This window comes from Gopherus flavomarginatus, chromosome 2 (assembly GCF_025201925.1).
Source record: "Gopherus flavomarginatus isolate rGopFla2 chromosome 2, rGopFla2.mat.asm, whole genome shotgun sequence".
In the NCBI taxonomy this organism is placed as follows: domain Eukaryota; kingdom Metazoa; phylum Chordata; order Testudines; family Testudinidae; genus Gopherus; species Gopherus flavomarginatus.
In genome coordinates, this window is record NC_066618.1 from 43,949,858 (window position 1) to 43,972,078 (window position 22,221).

Below are 22,221 nucleotides of genomic sequence, written 5' to 3' on the forward strand. Positions count from 1 at the left end.
CAGAGGATCTCTTCAGTATCAATTCCTTTTTGGAAGAGGCATAGCTTTTAGAAGCATTAGATACCTTCATGGTACCAGATGTACTTGGAGCCTCAGTAATACTCCACTTGGGGTCTGCGGTCTCTGCTTTAAGGAGATCTAATAGTTGTTCTTCTCCTGATGATATTTTCACTTACAGTGCAAGACTGTTGGTATGGCAGGTACAGACATAGACCTCTCATCCCCTGAAGTTTTTGGTGACCTCAAAGAGGGTGGGAAACAGAGTCCAATACTAACCAAGAAGGATTCCCAGCAGGAAGAACAACATTTAAAACCTGGGGATACTGGCATACCCCAGAAATAAGAGTCCAAAATTAACCCCTGAAAGGGGGAAAACACAAAAGGGAAAGAACAACTCCAAACTAACTAAATAGAACTAATTAATTACTATCTAACAAACATAGTAAATTGGACATACTCAGTGCTCCATCTCAGGCCAAAGACAGTTCAGAAGAAATTGATGGCGGTTCACCCATGCAGCCCTATATATCCTTGTTAGAGACCATGAGGACATATAGGGCAAATGTGTGGGCCGAATGAGCACTGCTACCAAAAATCTTCAAAGGTGCAGGAGATGCATACAGACCTGAAATGGAGCACGCATATGGACACATGTCTTGGAGGCTGAAGGGTTTGAAGGTTGTGCTGTTGGAAGCCAGCATGTTGGGATGAAGGGGAGATGTTGGGGGCTGTAGTGAGTGGGATGTATGTCAGGGCTGCTGGACTGTGTGTGGTGGTTGTTAGGATAAGTTGGAGGGTTTTGAAGGGTTGTTGGGGTATATGTGGGGCAGGAAGGGCATTCTAGAGTCTATGTGCAATGGGGTATGTATGAGGTATTGCTGTCCAGTTTATAGAAGGGAGCAGGGCCCTATTTCCATACTACACAGGGCTCCCAAATTCTTTAATCCAGGCCTGAATCCCATGCTTGAGGGATTATCTCAAAGTGAGATGATAGTTCAGTCTCTATATTCATTGAATTCTTAGCCCCTCTCCTCAGTCCTCCAGCAAGGGTACTAGTCATATGCCAAAAAGGATGATGATTTTAGTGATGTGAACATCTGTCCATTAGGAAGTGACCTGACCTTGTATATTGGCAGTAATAAAGTTGTGACACACAGAAGTGCTAGAAAGAGACTGGTCCTCATTTCCTGGCTCCACCCACATGATATAGGTGGTAGTTACAAAAAGCTATACCTCTGTCATATAACATGGGCCTCCGACTCCAGTGATTACCGAGTAGTATCAGATGGAAACAATTTTTGGTTATTACTGAGTTGGTCTGAACTAAAACTAGTGACTTACAGATGAAAGGATTATGTTGTTATCAATCCTATGAGACATCCAATGCCCACACAGTGGTAGTTTGATAATTATGTTTTGTTTTACTTAGCATGGGTGAAAACTGAGGTGCAGCAGGCCAAATTCAGTGTCAGCATACACCATATTTATCCCCACTGACTTCAGTAGGGTTATATGCACTGTAACTCAGTGCAGACTCATTCTGTTTAAACCAGTGGTGGGCAACCTGCATCCTGTCAGGGTAATCCGCAGGCAGGCTGCGAGACAGTTTGTTTACACTGACCGTCTGCAGGTATGGCTGCTCGCAGCTCCCGGGTTTAAACCCAGACAAGTTCCCAAAACTCTGTTTGGTATTTTTAATTAAAATTGTTGATCTACTGAGGTACACTCACCGTAAGGACTTTTCCAATAGTATAATCATCAGATATCACCAAAGTGGCTCCATACCAAAATGCCAATGCATATGATGCATATATCAATAAGAAAGCAATACCCATAGAAATGTTGGCTGTAATAGCCTTCTTGATTCCAATATTTTTGGCATCTTCTAAATTTTTATGATACCTGCAAGAAAAATCACATGTTGGGAATTTAAAAAAAGATAGCATATTACATTTCTTTTTTTCACTGTGCCTATCAATAATTTTCTAGGTACAGACACCATTTTAACAAACAAATAACAAGCAGATATATAAAAAAATTACATTAATTAACGTAATGACCACTCCTGCTTCCGTGACTAGGCCTGCTAGCTAATAGCGCCAATTGTAAGAAAAAAGAGGATCGATTAAAGAGAAGGGATGTTGTTAGACTATAGATATTCAAGCCTGTCTGCAAAGGCCTATATTTTAAGAATTTAGGTGAATTCTTATCACTTAGCTAGTTACAGAGGAATAAAAGAAAGACAATGATTTTGATTCTATCTGTGTAAGGGCCTTCTCTCACTGTGACAGTCTGAGGCCCTGTTTTGTCATATTGAAATAAGGCAATCTGGGGCTGTTAGGAAGGTGATCTGATCTACCACCTCCAGAGAAAGGGAAGAACCTAGAAGATGTGGAAGAAAATTTAGTTTAATAATTTTTCTGTCGGGTAAGAACTCACTTATCAATAGACACAGCTGGAAAACCCTTATTTCTGTATAGATGTAGTTGTAAAAACCCTTATATCTGTATAGATGTAGTTGTGAAATCCTCACTTCTGTATTGTTTGGTATGTTTATTTGCATGGTCTCTGTCTGGTTCTGTGATTGTTTCTGTCTGCTGTATAATGAATTTTGCTGGGTGTAAACTAATTAAGGTGGTGGGATATAATTAGTTAGCTAATCATGTTACAATATGTTAGGATTGGTTAGATAAATTTTAGTAGAATGATTGATTAAGGTATAGCTGTGAATATTATTATATAAATTAGGGGCAAACAGAAAGTAAGTTGAGATTCGAAAATAAGGAAAAAGGAACTTGGATTTAAGCTTGCTGGAAATTCACCCCAATAAACATTGAATTGTTTGTACCTTTGGACTTTGGGTACTGTTGCTCTCTGTTCATGCGAGAAGGACAAGGGAAGTGCGAAAGTGAAGGAATAATCTCTCTAACATCTGTCCATTAATTTCACTATAAGATAAGAGTTTTATAACTTCATTCAGATATACTAGTCTCTTCTCTCTACCTTAGCTATGCTGTATTCAGTTTCCTGAAAGCCAGTTCTTCTTTTCTAGATTAAAAAGGAAAATAATAAATTGTCTCTTAAACAAACAGTCAAAAGGACATATTCAGAGTTGGCAGTGCAGTTCCCTGTTAGAAACCTGAGATAAATCTGACGGTTGGGTGGAATCCTTATGTGTACTTAAATATCCACAAGGTCCCAAATAAGTGGGAATAGAATGGAAAGCCTTCTTCAAGAGCCTGTATTCGTCTTGTCCATGAAAGACAACTACTGTAATTCCTAATACAGACTAGAAGTATTGCAGACTAGGAAAACAATTGTCTCAAAAATAATTGCAAGGGTATTTTTTAAAAATTACATAATAATTTATTCCTCATATTTTTTCATTTTAAATGTCTTTAAATCATCCTAAAAGCACGAAATAGAAATAGTCCATCAGAGGACCTCCAGACATCCTCCCTGCAGTTGCCCTTTTGTCTCCCCACAATTTTCCACAGATTTGTTATGTTTTGTTGTATAACCACGGGCCTGATAGAGGATCAAGAGATTCAGATCCTCAAATATAGTTGGCACCATTTTTCAGAGCTGAGTCATAATTTGTAAAATCTATCTATGTGCTTAAATGGTCCTGTCACCACAATACCTGTACATCTCACAAACATTAAAAATGTGTAATCACAGCACTCCTGTAGGATATTATACAGAGTGCAATGGGATATGGTTGCTGGGCAGCAACCTCTGCTGGCTGAGTATGCTGCTGCTGGTGCTCCCTGCCTCAGATGCCTTCCTCAAAGTGAGTCTCTTCAGCTTTCCACATACAGGTCAGTGCTGGAGATGTGGCTTGGACCTTTGGCCATGTCATAAACAAACAACCCTTTCCAGGGTGTAGAGGGGTGATTACCCGTTCCGGCCCTGACAGGGTTAAGGCCAGCCCTGGGAGAGGGCTGGGGCTGTAAGAAAAAGCCCAGGCTACTTAGGAAAGCAGGTACAGCTGGGGCCACACCCCAAACAGAGCACAGCAGGTCCTTATAAAAGGCTGCTAGCTTGGAGCTAGGGTAGCTCTCTCTGGTCTTGGAGGGAGCAGGGCCTGGCTGTCAGTTGCAAAGGTACTGGGAGTGAAGCAGGGCTGGGGAAAGGCCAGAGGGACAGTGGAGCTCCATCCTGGCAACTCCCCACAAGGCTGCCCAGAGGATTCAGGGGGCTTTGGGCAGGGCCAGGTCTTTGGCGGCAATTCAGTGGCAGGCCCCTCTCAGAGGGAAGGCCCCGCTGCCGAATGCAGCCGAAGAACGAAGTGGCAGTGGTAGAGCAGCCTAAGTGCCGCTGATTGCAGCTTTTTTTTTTTTTTCCGCCACTTGCGGTGCTTGTACTCACTGAGCAGTGAGCCGAGGCTTCGGCAGCACTTCAGTGGCGGGTCCTTCACTCGCTCCAAGTCTTGCGCTGCACTGAAGGACCTGCTGCTGAAGACCTGGAGTGAGTGAAGGGCCCGCTGCTGAAGTGCCGCCGAAAACCCAGAGTGGCTTGCGGGGCCCCTGTGGGGCCCAGGGCCTGGGGCAAATTGTCCCACTTACCCCCCGCTCTGGGTGGCCCTGACTCCCCAGGCTGCAGGGCCTGGTTCTAGGCCCACTCCCTGAGGTACTGGGTGGTAGAGGGAGACAGCAGGTCGTACCCCCTTGCCTGTGATGACTGGCTCTTATACTGCAGTTTGCTCTAGGGAGCGGGGGCTCATTGCTGACTGGCAGTAGCCACCGGATGAGGCAAGCTGGGATTATGGGGTTCGGGGTCCCTGGGGAGGGGAGACCCTGAGAGTGAGGGGTTACTGCCAGGGGGCAGCATCCCAGATAATGGGGCACAGGAGTCCAGGAGAGACACGGAGGCCAAACAGTAGTGGGACACCAGCCTACAGAGGGCGCTCCAACTACTGGAGAGCTAATTCCCTGAGACGACCAGCAGGAGGCATTGCAGGGGTCAGTCCCGAAACGCTACACAGGGCAACAAAAGTCCAGCTAATAAGTCCCAATAAACAAAAAAGTTCTTCCATCCTTCAGGAGCTTCTCTTCAGCTGCTCTCAACCCCTTTCAGGGCTACCTGTGAGTCTTTCCCCCACTCCAATATAGAGCACTTTGCTCCCAGGTGGCTTCCCCTGGAGTACTGTTCTCAGCCCCTTTCTAGGCTCTGTTTTCTCTCTGGCTGCCAGCCTATAGTTCCACAACCCAGACTGATCTCCCTCAGCCCTTTTCTGAGGTCCAGGTGTCCCTTAACCTATCACCTGATCTCCTTAGTCCTGTCCCCTCAGACTCAGAAGCAGCTAATAATTGTGGCCCAGAGAGGGGGGCTGGCCTATCGTCCCTTAAAAGGACCCGTCACTCTATTAAAGATGGCACTGAGGTACAAGCAAATTAAGTTAAATTAAATTAACTATTTAGAAAAACTGGACAAGCACAAGTCCATGGGGCCAGATGCACTGCATCCGAGGGTGCTAAATGAATTGGCAATCAGGCTAATGTAGTGCCCATCTTTAAAAAAGGGAAGGAGGAGGATCTGGGGAACTACAGGCCAGTCAGCCTTACCTCAGTCCCTGGTAAAATCATGGAGCAGATCCTCAAGGAATCAATTTTGAAGCACTTTGAGGAGATAAAAGAGATCAGGAACAGTCAGCAGCATGGATTCACCAAGGGCAAATCATGCATGATTAACCTAATTGCCTTCTATGATGAGATAACTGGCTCTATGGATGAGGGGAAAGCAGCGGACATGTTATTCCTTGACTTTAGCAAAGCTTTTCATATGGTCTTCCACAGTATTCATGACAGCAAGTTAAAGTATGGGTTGGATGAATGGACTATAAGTTGGATAGAAAGCTAGCTAGATCATCAGGCTCAACAGGTAGTGATCAATGGCTCCATGTTTAGTTGGCAGCTGGTATCAAGCGAAGTGCTCCAAGAGTCAATCCTGGGGCCAGTTTTGTTCAATATCTTCATTAATGATCTGGAGGATGGCATGGATTGCATCCTCAGCAAGTTTTCAGATAACACTAAACTGGGTGGAGTGGTAGATACGCTGGAGGGTAGGGATAGGATACAGAGAGACCTAAAAAAATTAGAGGATTGGCCCAAAAGAAATCTGATGAGGTTCAACAAGGATAAGTGTAGAGTTCTGCACTTAGGATGGAAGAATCCCATGCACTGCTACAGACTAGGGACAGAGTCGCTAGGCAGCAGTTCTGCAGAAAAGGACCTAGGGGTTACAGTGGACAACAAGCTGGATATGAGTCAACAGTGTGCCCTTGTTGTCAAGAAGTTTAACGGCATTTTGGGCTATGTAAAGAACACTGACAGCAGATCGAGGGATGTGATCATTCCCCTCTACTTGGCATCGGTGAGGCCTCATCTGGAGTACTGTGTCCAGTTTTGGGTCGCACACTACAAGAAGGATGTGTAAAAATTGGAAGGAGTCCAGCAGATAGCAATAAAAAGGATTAGAGGATTGGAGCACATGATTTATGAGGAGAGGCTGACGGATCTGGGATTATTTAGTCTGCAGAAGAGAAGAATGAGGGGGGATTTGATAGCTGCTTTCAACTACCTGAAAGGGGTCCCAAAGAGGATGGATCGAGACTGTTCTCAGTGGTAGCAGATGACAGAACAAAGAGTAATGGTCTCAAGTTGTAGTGGGGAAGGTTTAGGTTTGATATTAGGAAAAACTTTTTCATTAGGAGGGTGGTGAAGCTCTGGAATAGGTTACATAGGGAGGTAGTGGAATCTCCTTCCTTAGAAGTTTTTAAGGTCAGGCTTGACAAAGCCCTGGCTGGGATGATTTATTTGGAGATTAGGTCCTTCTTTGAGCAGGGACTTGGACTAGATGATCTCCTGAGGTCGCTTCCAACCCTGATATTCTGTGATTCTATGATTCTAAGTGACTTGCTTTAGGGCACATAGTGCCAAGTACCAGAAGCTGGAAGAAAAAACTCTGTGGATGAGTAAGAGAGTACTGATGAGGTGCACTCACATACTATGGTGATGTGCACTCTAAGAAAGGTGCTGAGATGAGTTGTATGGCCCCTCTCACCTTCAGCAATCACAGACAGTGGAGAGTTCCTGCCAAGTTTTGTGGCTCTGATGGTCATCTTTATATAAAAAGGTCAGGACAAATGACAGGAATGCTGTTCCATAATGCAATAAGAATAAATGAACCTAACTTAATGGAACTATCAAGATGTGTACATGCCATGGCTTATCGAGTAACCACATAATCTTATTAGTGTTACCCTTGTCTTTTCTTTCCCCATCCCCCATCTTTGTCTGTTTATATGTCTATTTTGTCTGTTGCTTATTGTATTGATATTGAAATTAGATTGTACACCCTTTGGAGTACTGACCATGTCTTTGTTTTGTGAGGCTCTGGAAAAATAAATAATCATTATTCAGCTTACAATAAAACCTGTAAAAGAGAATATTCTTATTAGGCAACTTCCTGTCTTAATTACTCCCAAAATGCACTGAGTACAATAGTGCTCTAGCTTTATTTGAAGATCACTTTCACCAAGGAACCAGTTTTGTCAGCGCCTGGGTAACAAACTTTCAGCAGTGCAGATACAAGAATAATTCAAAACATTTAAACTGAGAGTTTAACTAGCTGATGAATGAAAACATTTTTCTGACCTTTTGATTTCTTTTTCCTGTCCTCCAAAAGCAATAACTGTCCGAATTGCTGCCAGAACTTCGTCTGCAACAGCTCCTGCTTTTGCATATGCGGTTAGCTCTTTGTCAGTGAATGCAGAGAGTACCTGTATAAAAGGAAAATATTTTAATATTTGTTCGAAGAAAAATTGAATCAGCTTGAGCATGTTATTTATGTCTTTTCACCATAGTTTCCTCTTTCCAAAAATGCATTTTAATGCCATTTATCAGAAAATAAGCCTTTTGCTTAAATACCATAGAATGGGCCAAACTGCTTATTATAAGAAATAAAGAATACATCAATAATATAAAAATTAAATTTTAGTGTTAGCGTCTATCCAAAACTGAGACCTAGATTTTCTGCTTTCACTCAGAGCATAAGTGTATGTGTGGGTGGCTCATAGTGAACTGGTTATGGCTCCCTGTTTGATTCTCAGGGCAGATCTGCACCATTCTGATCCCAGGTAGGTTAGTAGTTTATGGCAGTTGGCTACAGTCTGTAAGGGGCCACACAGCAGCTAGGAACATCTGGACTAGATTAGATGATTTATCAAGGTCCCTTCCAGTCCTACATTTATATGATTCTATTTTCCATATGTATCCAAAGATTGGGATTTTCACGAGCCAAAGGGATCAACGGACTCAACTCCCACTGAAATTCAATGATAGTTAGGGACCTAACTTTGTTAGGCCCCTTTGAAAATCCCAGCAAAAAGCAATAACAAATCTGGGAAAAAAGTCTATTTCTGAGACTAAGGTTTGGACTAAAAGTTTTTGTACCTGTATAACCATTTTGGTAAAGTGTGTGAGTTTTTACCAATATAGTTACACTGATACAACCCCTACTGTGTACACAGTTATATGGTTGTAAGGGTGCCTTATAGTGGTATGGCTTCTTCCCTTTCCCATACAGGAATAAGCTATACCAATATAACCACTGTTACATCAGTAAAATTGTGTCCACACTAGGGACACGTTATCTATTGTATCACTTTAATTATGCCAGTATAGGTATAGTTCTGTAATTTAACTTCTGTGTGTAGACAAGTCTAAAACTATGATTTTTTTTAACAGCCCTAAGGAATTAAATGTACTATGACTCTTAGTGAGGAAATTAAGAGGCTCACTCACTTGAAACAGGACACTTTAGTGTAATTTTACATCTCAGAAAATTCACAGCTTTCACCCACCTTTGCCCAGAGAGCAGCTGAGAGTCCCAGGACAGGACTGATTGCCAGTATTACAAGGGTTAATTTCCATCCTCTTGTGAAACCAACTATAAATCCTGTGAGAAATGTAGCTAGTGACTGAAGGAGCATTCCAATTTTGTCACCAATTCCTTCATTAATTTTGGACACATCACTAAAAAACAAATTGCATCCAAAGTGTTGAGGAAAGTGGAAAATACAAAAGCTTTTTTTATTGATGCAGTACACTTCGTCAATTCTGTCACATTTTCTAAAAGCTCTAAGTGCAGATTAATTTAGATACAACACACTTTGTATCCACACCTAACATAGGTCACAAATGTTTCATCCAACAGAAACACACATGGGAGGAGGCCAGGGAAGAAAACCCTGTAGACTCAGAATTATTATCTTAAACTTTACATGCAAATCTTGGAGGATTAACTTGAGGAACATGGACAACTGTGTGGAGGCACACACTGGCTGTAAGGTCCCTCAATTCCTCTTTCCAATCTTTGTCAACAGCTGCTTCCAGGACAGCTCTCCTGAGGAGAAAATATAATTCAACCTTGGACAACTAGACATTCCCCATGGAAAATGTAATGTAACCTTTTCCAAATGACCTCCAACAGGGTTAAAGGTCATCCTAGACTGCCCATGCTGGACCCAATCTATCCATTCCGTGTCATCTCCTACATGCATATATTGGACTCATTTGAAAGTTCTCCAGTGGGTCCCAGGAAAGACAGGACGGTTCCTTTCATGTGAGCAGAGGAAAGTGATTGGGAGTTGAGGTTGCCTGACCTTTTGCCAGAATTATTCAGCATCTTGTTAGCTCAGAGCCTCAATGTGCATGAAAACTGAACTATATTTTTCCTTCTTGGTAATGATCCCTCAGGATAGGATTTAATTGCCCTGGCAGCATGAGAATGCTGGCATGGACACTGCTGTGACATCCCTGTTCTTTGGTAGAGTAAAGGAGTCCAGTCTGCAGGGCTCTTCATGTTGTACATTTCAACATGTAGATAATAAATTCACTAGATTTTCATATAAGGATTTTGAAGATATTTTAATATAGCTCATACATATGTTTAATAAGGTAAAGAAACACTGTTGTGAAGGGAATATCACAACTGATAGTTAAAAATATACTTACTCTATAAGTCGAGTGTTCAGTTCCCCAACATCATTCACATCAAACCACCCAATTTCCTGTCGCATTATTGAGTGGAAAAAATGTTGTCTGATTTTCTTAATTTGCCGGCCAGCTGCCAGTGTCCAAAATGCAACTTGCATGTAGGCTGCAAATAGAACACCAGCTCCTAGTCCAGAATAATAGTATGCATACCTGAAAGGAACAAAATTGCAGAGATCATTTAAATTGGATTTTTTTTCACCCCAAACAAGTCTTTTAGGTATAGATTTTAACTTCAGTACTTTACATACATAAGTAAACTAATATAGAATATTCTTTGGACACTATCTGAATTTTTTTCCTCTCTTCAGTGTTGCTAATATTTTTCAGTAGGTCCTTTTAGAACCATATTTCATATCTGTCCACCTAAATGTGTAACCTCCACAAGTTACCTGAAAACCTATACTTTTTTATCTAAGAATGGATAGCTCAGAGACTCCTGACATATGGGTAGAAAACTTACTTCGAGTATACTTTACTGTGGAAGTACTATACTGCTAATAATGAAGAAAGGTAAAGGGTGGAATTTGAAAATCCTATTCTGAACCTATTGAAGCAGCAAGGATAACGTAATTGAAATTATATTTCATGTTTGACTGTCATCATCCTTTACTAGTTATACACAATTTCATTTACTCATCAGTGAGAGAACTTTAAAGTAATTTAGTTTTAAAATGAGTATGTATTCCCGAAGTTAAAAAAAACAAACAAAAAACCCCCTCTTCTATATAGCTAATTCAGTTCAATCAACATGATCCTCCACACATACAGGACAAAAAAAAAGATTAAATAAACCTTTGTTGCAGGTAGATTTCAATAAATTCCTAATGGGGAATTCCATTTTATTATGATAACACTGGTCTACAATTTTTGAGAAGTCGTCTGCTTCAGAGATAAAATGTGCTATTTATTATGTATTTTGATGTGCTGAATTCAAATATGACAATTAAAACAACTGATTGGCTACTGTTTCTAAGATATTTAAGTTTTTACATTTTATGACTATGTATATTGTGTAGATAGTAGAGTTTTAATCATAAATTGTAAACCTAGGTCTTTTCATGTGTTTATGGTTGCTTTACATGATAATATTTCACCTGTCCTGTTTATGTAACACTTTAAAAAATCAGCAAAAGGATTATATAAATAAAATTTATTATGAAACAAAAGGCAAAAAACTATTATGTACATAGTTTAGTCCTATTCAGTGTCTACTTGTCACTTCTTGGCTTGTCTCTTACATTCATTAAATGGAGCATCTCTTGTCACTGTCCAGCAATAGTCTGCAAGCACTGATGGGCTCCATTTGCCCTGACAGCGTTTCTCCATTGTTGCAATGTCCTGGTGAAATCGCTCACTGTGCTCGTCGCTCACTGCTCCGCAGTTTGGTGGAAAAAAATCTAGATGAGAGTGCAAAAAATGTATCTTTAGTGACATGTTGCAACCAAAGCTTTTGTATGCCTTGAGGAGGTTTTCCACCAACAACCTGTAGTTGTTTGCCTTGTTGTTTCCGAGAAAATTTATTGCCACTAACTGGTAGGCTTTCCATGCCGTCTTTTCCTTGCCACGCAGTGCATGGTCAAATGCATCATCTCGAAGAAGTTCACAAATCTGAGGACCAATAAAGACACTTTCCTTTATCTTAGCTTCACTTAACCTTGGAAATTTTCCACGGAGGTAGTTCAAAGCTGCTTGTGTTTTGTCAATGGCCTTAACAAAGTTTTTCATCAGAGCCAGCTTGATATGTAAGGGTGGTAACAAAATCTTCCTTGATTCAACAAGTAGTGGATGCTGAACACTTTTCCTCCCAGGCTCCAATGATTGTCAGAGTGGCCAATCTTTCTTGATGTAGTGGGAATCTCTTGCATGACTATCCCATTCGCAGAGAAAACAGCAGTACTTTGTGTATCCAGTCTTCAGACCAAGCAAGAGAGCAACAACCTTCAAATCACCACAAAGCTGCCACTGATGTTGGTCATAGTTTATGCACCTCTGTCATAACTTAGTCCTAGATTTGGACCTTAGCGTCCAAAATATGGGGGTTAGCATGAAAACCTCCAAGCTTAGTTACCAGCTTGGACCTGGTACTGCTGCCACCACCCAAAAAATTAGAGTGTTTTGGGGCACTCTGGTCCCCCCAAAAACCTTCCCTGGGGACCCCAAGACCCAAATCCCTTGAGTCTCACAACAAAGGGAAATAAACCTTTTCCCTTCCCCCCCCCCAAGTGTTCCTGGAGAGATACACAGAAGCAACCTCCGTGAATCTAAACAGAGGGATTCCACCCTCCCCGTTCCCAGCCTGGAGAACAGAATTACCGAGAGTTAATCTCTCTTTCCCCCTCACCCAGAGGGAATGCAAAGTCAGGCTAGTACACCTAACACACACAGGTTTTCCTCTGACTTCTTCCTCCCACCAATTCCCTGGTGAGTACAGACTCAATTTCCCTGAAGTCCCTCACTAAAGAAAAACTTCAACAGGTCTTAAAAGAAAGCTTTATATAAAAAAGAAAGAAAAATACATACAATTGGTCTCTCTGTATTAAGGTGACAAATACAGGGTCAATTGCTTAACAGAAATATGAATAAACAGCCTTATTTAAAAAGAATACAATTTAAAGCACTCCAGCAACTATAGACATGTAAATACAAAACAAAAACCCAACTTCGTACTCACAACTTGGAAACATAAGATTAGAAAGCGGGACATAGAAAAATCCTCCTCATAGCTGAGAGAGATTCAGACAGACGACCAAGAACAAAAGACTCACACACAAAAAACCCTCCACCCAGAGTTGAAAAAATCCTGTTTCCTGATTGGTCCTCTGGTCAGGTGCTTTAGGTGAAAGAGACATTAACCCTTAGCTATCTGTTTATGACAACCTCAAAAGTTGTTTCATGTTGTCATAGGTTTCCTTCATATGGACTGCATGACCAACTGGAATTGTTGGCAAAACATTGCCATTATGCAGCAAAACAGCTTTAAGACTCGTCTTCGATGAATCAATGAACAGTCTCCACTCATCTGGATCGTGAACCATGTTGAGGGCTGCCATCACACCATCATGTTGTTGCAGGCTACAAGATCACCTTCCATGAAGAAGAATGGGACAAGATCCTTTTGACGGTCACGGAACATCCATGACTTCTAGGAATAACATGATGCAATTCATATCATGTATGATGCAATACCAGCTTCAGATTGCATCATTCATTGTTTTGCCTAAAAAGCAAGTGCTGTCCAAACCCAGTCATAGATTTATTCATAGATCCAGTCAAAGATGTATTTTAGTCATTTCTGGTTTAAATTGAGATCCCTTCCCTTTATAACTCACTTATCCTCCGCCATTTCCAAGTCAAGGGTTGTATATACTGACCCAATAGCATATCTTGAAACTAGAGCCAATCAACAATTTTAAGCATCATTTTCGTTCTCAGTGACCCAGAATTAGTAAAGTTTGACTACATTTATTTCAGAATCATTTTGGCTGTAGAGCAGTGTAATTTAAAGTTCAGCAAATTCCTCTAGCTCATATGTATATTCATAACATGTATTTTAATTTTAATTTTATTCAATACTATTCCATGTGCCATAGCCATAAAACAATAGGAAATTACAGCTAATCTTTCTTTGTGTGAGGCACATGCCAAATTTCATTTCCAGATTAGTACATTTACATAAAGATGAATAATTACAAAATAAAGATAAAAGCCATTTGGATCCTCCCACACCTATAGATATGTAAATTATGTGTACTGTTTCTTTAAAGCTGTAGCCTGAATTGGAAGCCAGACAGGACGGGGATTAGGAAAGTTGTAAGCAAAACCTCGGCAGTGAAGTACAAAAAGAAACAGAGTAGCTTTGATGATAATTCTGTTTTCCATATTCTAATAAAGTGCTTTGTCCCACTTTAGAAGAAAGTGACTATGATTTTTTCCCACTGTTGCATGACACAACTCAATTTACTTTGAGATTTCATAATTTATGAAATTAATCATATCTAAACTGAACTATAAAAATAGGTTAATGGCTAACTTAAAGCTGAATGATTAGCTAAATGTTGACCTTCAATCACCTTAAACACTGTAAAATTATAATGAATCAGCTTGCAGTGTTGTTGTAGTTGGGTTGGTCACAGGATATTAAGACCTGAAGAAGAATTCTGTAATCTCAAAAGTTGATTGCTCTCACCAACAGAAGTTGGTCCAATAAAAGATATTACGTCATTCACCTTGTGTCTATATAAAGAATCTTTAAAATTCAACTGCAAGTATTATAGGATTTTTTTTATGACAATCCTTAAAGTGAATTCAATTATGTGTGAAATTCCTTATTGATCAAATTTATTTTGGTAGAATCATTGGTGAAAGTTAATTGCACATTGCACTGTGAATTAACTATTCAACAACAAATGTTCTGGGTGAAAGCTGGATTTTAGGTATAATTATTATTTGAGCAAGAAACATAATGTGTGCATTTTTAGAACCCAATTCCTGAATTCATCCATGTAATTTTTATGTTAATTTCTGTTCTTGTAAATTGTGTTTAATGTATAATAGGGACTAGAATTTAACATCATAATCTCTGATGATAAATTAGTTTCAGAGGCAAACCTAGGCATGTTGGTCATACAGTACATGGGTGAGGCCTGTGAAAGACAACGGAAGTAGGTAGGGCCACAATCCTCAGGGGAAAGGTTGACTCCTGTAAAGGAGGGAGAAAAGAGAAATTTTGGTTTTTGAAAGGGAAAGGCAAGGGCAAGGAAAAATGGAAAGGGGAAAAAGAGAAGAAGGAGAACCCAAAAAGAGCAGGGGGAGGAGAAAGAAAAGAAAATGAGAGTTGGATGAAAAGAAAGAAGGAATAAAAGATCATAGAAATATAGGAATTGCTACACTGACTCAAACCTGTGGTCCACCTATTTCCACATCCTATCTCTGACAGCAGGCAGTACCTGATGCTTCTGAGGAAGGTGCAAGAACCTTATAATGGACAATTATGGAATAAACTATGCATAGGAAAATATAATCTTACCACCCATAATTTAGTAGGTTTTTTTTAATGAAGTATAGGATTCCTATACGATTTCCTTTATAAATCCTGAACTATAGGATTTTCAATCTCTACTTTATTTTTATTCTATCTTAACTTTAAATTGTCATGACCTGTCCCTTCCTGGGCACTCACCTTGTTCAACACTGTTGTCTCTGGGTCACTACTATAGCCCTTTCACCATTCCAATCTTCCACTCAGGACACTTGTCTGTAAATATCAGGCAATCCTGGCTTCTTTTCCTAACTATTTAGATCTCTTCAGATCTATCTTTTCCTAACTATTTAGAACTCTTCAGATCTCTTCAAACCCATCAACTAACTATGTGTCCAACTTCTGGGTTTAAAAGCATGCTAAACTTTTATTTAACCACATTAAACATAACATAAACCAAACAATCACTTTCAGTAACTGGTCTATTTCTTACTCCACTAAGGACAGCCTTATAAAAGCCATTATCTTATGAAAGCCCAACAGCACTTCTTTCCTGATGACAGCCTATCTCCCCAACTCAACTCTGTGATCCTGCTACCTCTTTCTTATTATTTAATTTCTATTTACTTCTCCATGCTTATCCAGCCTGTTTTAGGGGCAGTTACCAGGATGTGATTTATTATAATCACAAAAAAATGCACTAGTGATTCTTTTGGTTCATAATCTTCTAGAGTAAAAGAATGGGGAAAATTACTTGCCCAGAGAACTTTGTGGGCAACAAAATGGCAGATGAAATTAAATGTTGATAAATGTAAAATAATGCACATTGGAAAACATAATCCCAACTATACATATAAAATGATGGGGTCTAAATTAGCTGTTACCACTCAAGAAAGATCTTGGAGTCATTGTAGATAGTTCTCTGAAAACAGCTACTCAATGTGCAGTGGCAGTCAAAAAAGCTAACACAATGTTAGGAATCATTAAGAAGGGGATAGCTAATAAGACAGAAAATACCATATTGCCTCTATATAAATCCATGTTACACCCACATTTTGAATACTGCGTGCAGATGTGGTCGCCCCATCTCAAAGAAGATATACTGGAATTGGAAAAGGCACAGAAAAGGGCAACAAAAATGATTAGGAGCATGGAACTGCTTCCACATGAGGAGTAATTAGTAAAACTGGGACTTTTCAGCTTGGAAAAGAGACAGCTAAGGGAGGATATAATAGAGGTCGATAAAATCGAGACTGGTGTGGAGAAAGTAGGTAAGAAAGTATTATTTACTTCTTCTCATAACACAAGGACTAGGGGTCACCAAATGAAATTATTAGGCAGCAAGTTTAAAACAAACAAAAGGAAGTATTTCTTCACATAACACATAGTCAACCTGTGGAACTCTTTGCCAGATAATGTTGTGAAGGCCAAGACTACAACAAGGTTAAAAAAAGAACTCGATAAATTCATGGAGGAAAGTCCATCTATGGGTATTAGCCACAATGGGCAGGGCTGATGTCCCTAGCCTCTCTTTGCCAGAAGCTGGGAATGGGCAACAGGGGATGAATCACTTGCTGATTAACTGCTGCGTTCATTCCTTTTGGGGCACCTGGCATTGGTCACTGCTGGAAGATAGGATACTGGGCTAGATGGACCTCTGTTCTGTCCCAGCATGGCTGTTCTTATGTTCTTATGTTTTTAGAACTACGATTGGCCCTGACCTATGTTTTTTGGTTCTCTGAGCTACAGTGATAGTTTGTACAGTGATAGCTTCTTTGCTAAAGCTTTATATAGACTTCACTGAAGTCAGTAGGTGTCTTTCTGTTGACTTCAATGGGCTTGGATCAGGGCCCCAGATGGTTTTAAAGAAACAAAGAGAAGTATAATGGTTAACTAGTAAGAACATTTTTCGGTTCATTCATGAGAGTTAGCACTTAGTCGGTTGTTACCCCTGTAGACAAGAATAGTTTTAGGGAATCTTTTCTACTGACAAATTAGCCCCATACAGTATCAATAAATAGCTAGGTACTACAGAGATTAGTACTCTATAAATATCTAAATTAAATATTGCAGGTAAACACTACACATTATGGATGCTATCTATTGAAAAGAAGATTTCTACTCTGCAGTTTTGACTATATTGAATACTTCTAGCATTGACAACACCTTTGCTATCCCTTGGCATGTCTGTAACATGCTTGCATACTCATTTGACAAGCCTTATCTTATCTTTGTTTTTATATGGTATTTTATAAGAGTTTATAAATAGAAAATGTATATAAAATTTTTCTTTCACTGGGACGATGTCATTGGAATGGGCTGAGTCCCTACAACATCCTGAGCAGAGCACTGTGACCTTGATTTAACATCCAAACACTACCCCTTCCTGGAATTCAGCATTGTTGATCATTCAGAAACATATGCTTAAATTTCCTTTCTAAGTTTGACTGTCTCCAATGTTTCTGCCTAGTAACTCCTTTGTCCTACCTCCCTAGTAGGCCACAGTTAACAAGTTACATTTGCTGCAATGAGTCAGCAGCTTTATGTAGGAGTCTACCACAGGCATAAAAGGGTCTGAGAAAAAGAAGAGTTCTGCCACCTTATTATGGACATAAATAAGGAGGAACAGTCATGGAGGTGAAAAACTATGGTCTTCATCCATTATTTTAATTTTTTTACACCAGAAGATGAAGAATTATTTGAAAGCTGCTGTTTAATTGGCTGAACATGTGAAGCCTTACATTCAGTTAGATAGCATTTCTTTGCTAGCATGTTTGGATATAACACAATTAACTTTTGAATGATGTATCTGATCAGTTGCAAACAGAATGTTCTAGGCATCAGTGGGCAGAATCCTATTGCCTCTGATGAAAACCAAAAGGGAGAAATTAGGGAGGCAGTTAGGGATCAGAGGGCGTGCACAGAGTCCTTGGCATCAAGTTAGCAGAGCTAGCAACTTCAACTACCTATGTCATTGTCTATAAACTAGCTAAATCAAGGAACCTGTACATGACAGCTATGAACACATTCCAGTTTATAATAGCTCTCATTTTAGCTCCGTTAATCCTCCCAATCTGGGTGGGGGGGAGGAGGGATTTGCAGGGTGTTCCTGAAGTAGAAGGGGATAAGAGGGTGCTGGGAAAGGGAGGAGTGGGAATGGAGGAATGCAAGGAGCTCTGGGTGTGCCCAGTGTACTAGGAGAGCACAAGTAACAAAGAGTGTAACCCTCTAGCTGTATGTAACACTTTGACTGACATGTATCTAACTCACTAGCTGTTTATTCCATAGGTTTAAATATAAAATTACCTTTAGGGAAATAATGGTTTGACCAGAGACCTCTACCACTGCCTAAAAGAAAGGCAATCCTGAAGATAATTAACAATTACTAATTACCTGGTCATTTGTTCTTCAAGTTTCTGATAAGGATTAAAAGAAATAGCCCCTTAAAGAAAAACATAAGAAGTTTTTGTTAAAAACGTGTACTAAAGCATGCTTTAATAACTTTGCAGTTTAAACTCCTAATCCTTCAAGGTGCTGAGCAAATCCTGAGAAGAGCAAAGTACCCTAGGCCTCCGTTGACTTCAATGGGAATTCAGGATATATAACAAGTTGTATGATTAGGTTTTCAGGCCAAAAGTGCAGGCTTGTACCTATAATGCAACAATGGCAATTACAATATAAAGCTAAATTCTGCTGTCACTTACTCCAGAGTTACACAAGTCTAGCTGATATCAGAATTTTGCCTATTATATTCATTCTAGAATGTACACTGACTTTATTAGTATTATCAATACATTATATTTATACAGATCAAGAAGTACCTTTAATCACTTTGCAAATATAGGTCCATATGCTGCCACTGGATTTATGAGTGTAGAACCTTCAGTCTATGTGAGAACATAGTGATGGTAGTTAAAGCTATTGTCTGATTTGTTAGGTGACTACGTTTTTATTCAACTAATTATTGTTAATTAAGGATATGAAAGAAGTGTAGTTGCTAAAGCACACTGGTGAGAAGCAAGTGATCTGAATCATTCTCTTGGCTTCATCACTGATTTGCTTGGTGACCGTAGCTTAACATGACTTTACCTCACTTTCCCCATTTCCAATAGGGGGATAATATTATTTCTAACACCTACCGGTAAGTGTTGTATAAGCCTTTATTAATTAACATATTTCAAGCATGTTGAGATGCTTAGTGCAATGAAAAGCAAAAAAAATTACAATTATGATTGAAATTAGTTCTACTGCAGCCTTATTTATTATCATAATTATGAAATAAGCATTGCCAATGTGCTTACTTTGTTAAATTTAGATCTTAAACATCATGAATTGTGCATGCGTACTTTACAGCACAAAATTCCAAATTAAAAAAGACTGTTACAAGACTTGTTTTCCACAATAACTAATTAAAAAGTGGAAAGCATCTATTGAGAAAGAGATATAATGGTTTGAAGCTCTGACATATACACAAGAATTGTAAATCTTTTAATCTTTTCCCCGGTATCATGAAACATTTCCTTTCATTCTGGGTATAGCATGTGGGATGAGGCTTGTGAGGAAAACAAAGAAGCATGTTTTGGAAAATAATCACCAATGAATGCACGAATTCATTAAGTACTCAAGAACACAAAATATAATATAGGCTTCAACATGTGTGTTTTGAGTGTGACTGAAGAAGTCTGCTACTGTACAACTTCAAACAAGATGCTAGAAGAGGAAAGGAACAAAGTTAGTGAGATATCATATGTCTCCTTCATATACTTACTCGTGTTATTTTTAAACTGCATGGCCTCAACAGCGTAAAGCCTATCAGGAAATGAAATTACAACTGCACAAAGTCACTATTGTCACTGTTGTACCAGGGAAGCTCTAGCGGGCCAGCACAGGTTAAAAAATAAAAGTGGTTCTGGCTCAGGAAAGGCATGACCAGGTCTGCCAAAAAGCAAATTGATTCACTTCATCCCCTCAGCATCATTCGTGGATGGGTTATAAAGTAAAGTTTTATACTCCTCTAAATAGAAATCCGAAGGCAAGTCAGAAATAGTAACAGCTCAATATTAATATTCCCCAGGGTGCAGGTAGTGAAAGGATACATAATTTTACATCTCTCTGCATCAGAAATAGTGAAACCATGTAACGGTCTGGGGCATAGGTAGTCTGGCAAAGCAGTCATAGCTGGCTGGTTTCCATACATCAACAATGGCCACAAGACAGTAGTCAGTGAGTGGGGATCACTGTAAGCACCAGCGCCAAGGTCAATAGGCAAGAGTCAGGCTGGGTTGGAGACCAGAGATAGTACCAGGCTAGAATCAGGAGGCAAGAGTCAGAGTCAATAGAGACTGGAAGGTAGAAAGCAAGGTGTGGTCAGGAGTCACAGCAGACTAGAAATTTGTGTGATTGTCTTAGGCCACACTCTAAGGTTAAATAGTGTGCTTGGCCAATCAGAGGTCTGCAGGGTACTGTCAGTCTGGATCCTTTGTGCAGTACTTCCTGCAGGGCCTAATCTCCCCAGTGTTCCCTGGTGTTGGCTTAGTATGTCCTCTCTGTCACAATGGGGGGCTGTCAGCAATCCCAAGGTCTAGTCCCACAAATCTTACAAGCCATCTCTTACACTTCAGTGTAATAACATCCAACCCTCTGTGCCTTAACTGTTTGCCTGGAAGGATAGTTCTAAACAAATAATGAGAGAGAGAACATAAGTCTTTGGAGAAGTTTAGGAAATTCTAAGTGCAGGTAAAGTTAGTAGTCTAGTCACCCCCTAGCAAAGGCTAGGTGAAATAAGTGACGGTTTCCAGAAAGACTGAAAAGGGATTCAAAGTAAATTGGTAAGATCTAACTGAGGCTAGCAGGAGGAGATTAGATATTTTTAGCTGAATTGTCTACAGGACTCTGATCAGAGCGAAAAGAGGACATAGAAGAGATCAATGAAAAAAAACCAAAGGATCTGTCAAGTTTTCTCCCTTAGACCAATATAAAAGGCATTTTTCTGTTCTCATAAGAGGTACAATAATTATAGGAGAGAATGATCCTTTTCTTTTATTTCCTGAAAACCTTTCTCATTATGTGAATATGAACGGACTTCAGCCTTAGCACTTCGTATTTAAGTGCACTGAAGGTGTGTTCTCTGTAATCAATTCCATTTTGTTCCCGGGGGAAAAAGCCCACATATTTAAACCAGAGTGCTTCTTTTTCTAACAAAGATATTAGGGACTAAGGTTTTCTTTGTCCCTAAAAAGGAAGGTCATAGGAGCCCATACTTGGAGAATTGAACCTTACATTGTAAAGTCTTTGGGGCAGGGACTCTGTCCTTTAGTTTATCTATAACCACATGAAAATTTATATTTCAATATTAAAATATTTATATTTAATAAATAAATAACATTGAGTATCATGCTTGCCTGGTGGTTTGCCATTACTGGGTAAGACTTTAATACATGATTTAATCATTTGTTTATTAATATCTCTGTAATTATTGTGACTTTCAAATTGCCTCTTATTTTTGAGATATTGTTTATGTATTTTTCCTGTTCTCTTTTTCATATACCTCATCTCACAATTTCACATTCATCCACCTTTTTCTTCCCTCAAGTCCACATTCAGTGTCACAGGACATTTTCACTTCTGTGACATTTCAAAAGAAGTACCAGCTCTGCAGAAATCAGTATAACTGTTAATGAGTGCTTTTAATATTTTAAGAAGGCCTGGAAACAGGGGACAAAATTAACCTCTGGTATATCTCCTCTGTAATAAATGGGCCACAGATTAATTTGGCTCAGTCATTAGGAGCAAGCTGACTCCATTGGATTCATTACCCAGAGGATAAGCTGCCATTCCTTCCTGTTTTTATTGTAATGCAGACAATTATTCTCTCCATACAAGCTGTATTCTAACGTTACCAATTTAAAACGAGGACCATTCTTACCTGGATAAGATATGTTTCCTGGAGTAACAAAGCTATCCGTCATATCTCCAAAAATTATCATCATGACTGGGAGAGCTGCACCATGAAGGATTGCCATGGCAGAGCCAAGCACCATTAGTAATTTATCCAACCAATCAGAGTACCGAAACTGAAAATAGGAACACCTTCATGTGAAAATGGGAACACCTTCATTGCTGAAAACTTCTCTAATTTCATGCATTAAAAAGGGCTAACACAACATTAGGAATGCACAGTTA

General features: G+C 39.7%; 1 protein-coding gene across 1 annotated transcript in view; it reads right to left on the bottom strand.

The window, feature by feature from the left end:
* Positions 1 to 22,221, bottom strand: part of LOC127044538 (ATP-dependent translocase ABCB1-like) — a 66,733-nt gene that overhangs the window by 36,422 nt on the left and 8,090 nt on the right. Inside the window, exons 4-9 of the mRNA XM_050939532.1 lie at positions 21,950 to 22,112; positions 18,433 to 18,481; positions 10,020 to 10,211; positions 8,867 to 9,038; positions 7,659 to 7,783; positions 1,731 to 1,902 (exon numbers count right to left, since the gene is read on the bottom strand). Coding sequence (XP_050795489.1) covers positions 1,731 to 1,902; positions 7,659 to 7,783; positions 8,867 to 9,038; positions 10,020 to 10,211; positions 18,433 to 18,481; positions 21,950 to 22,112 — 873 coding nt within the window. The remainder of the gene's footprint in view (positions 1 to 1,730; positions 1,903 to 7,658; positions 7,784 to 8,866; positions 9,039 to 10,019; positions 10,212 to 18,432; positions 18,482 to 21,949; positions 22,113 to 22,221) is intronic.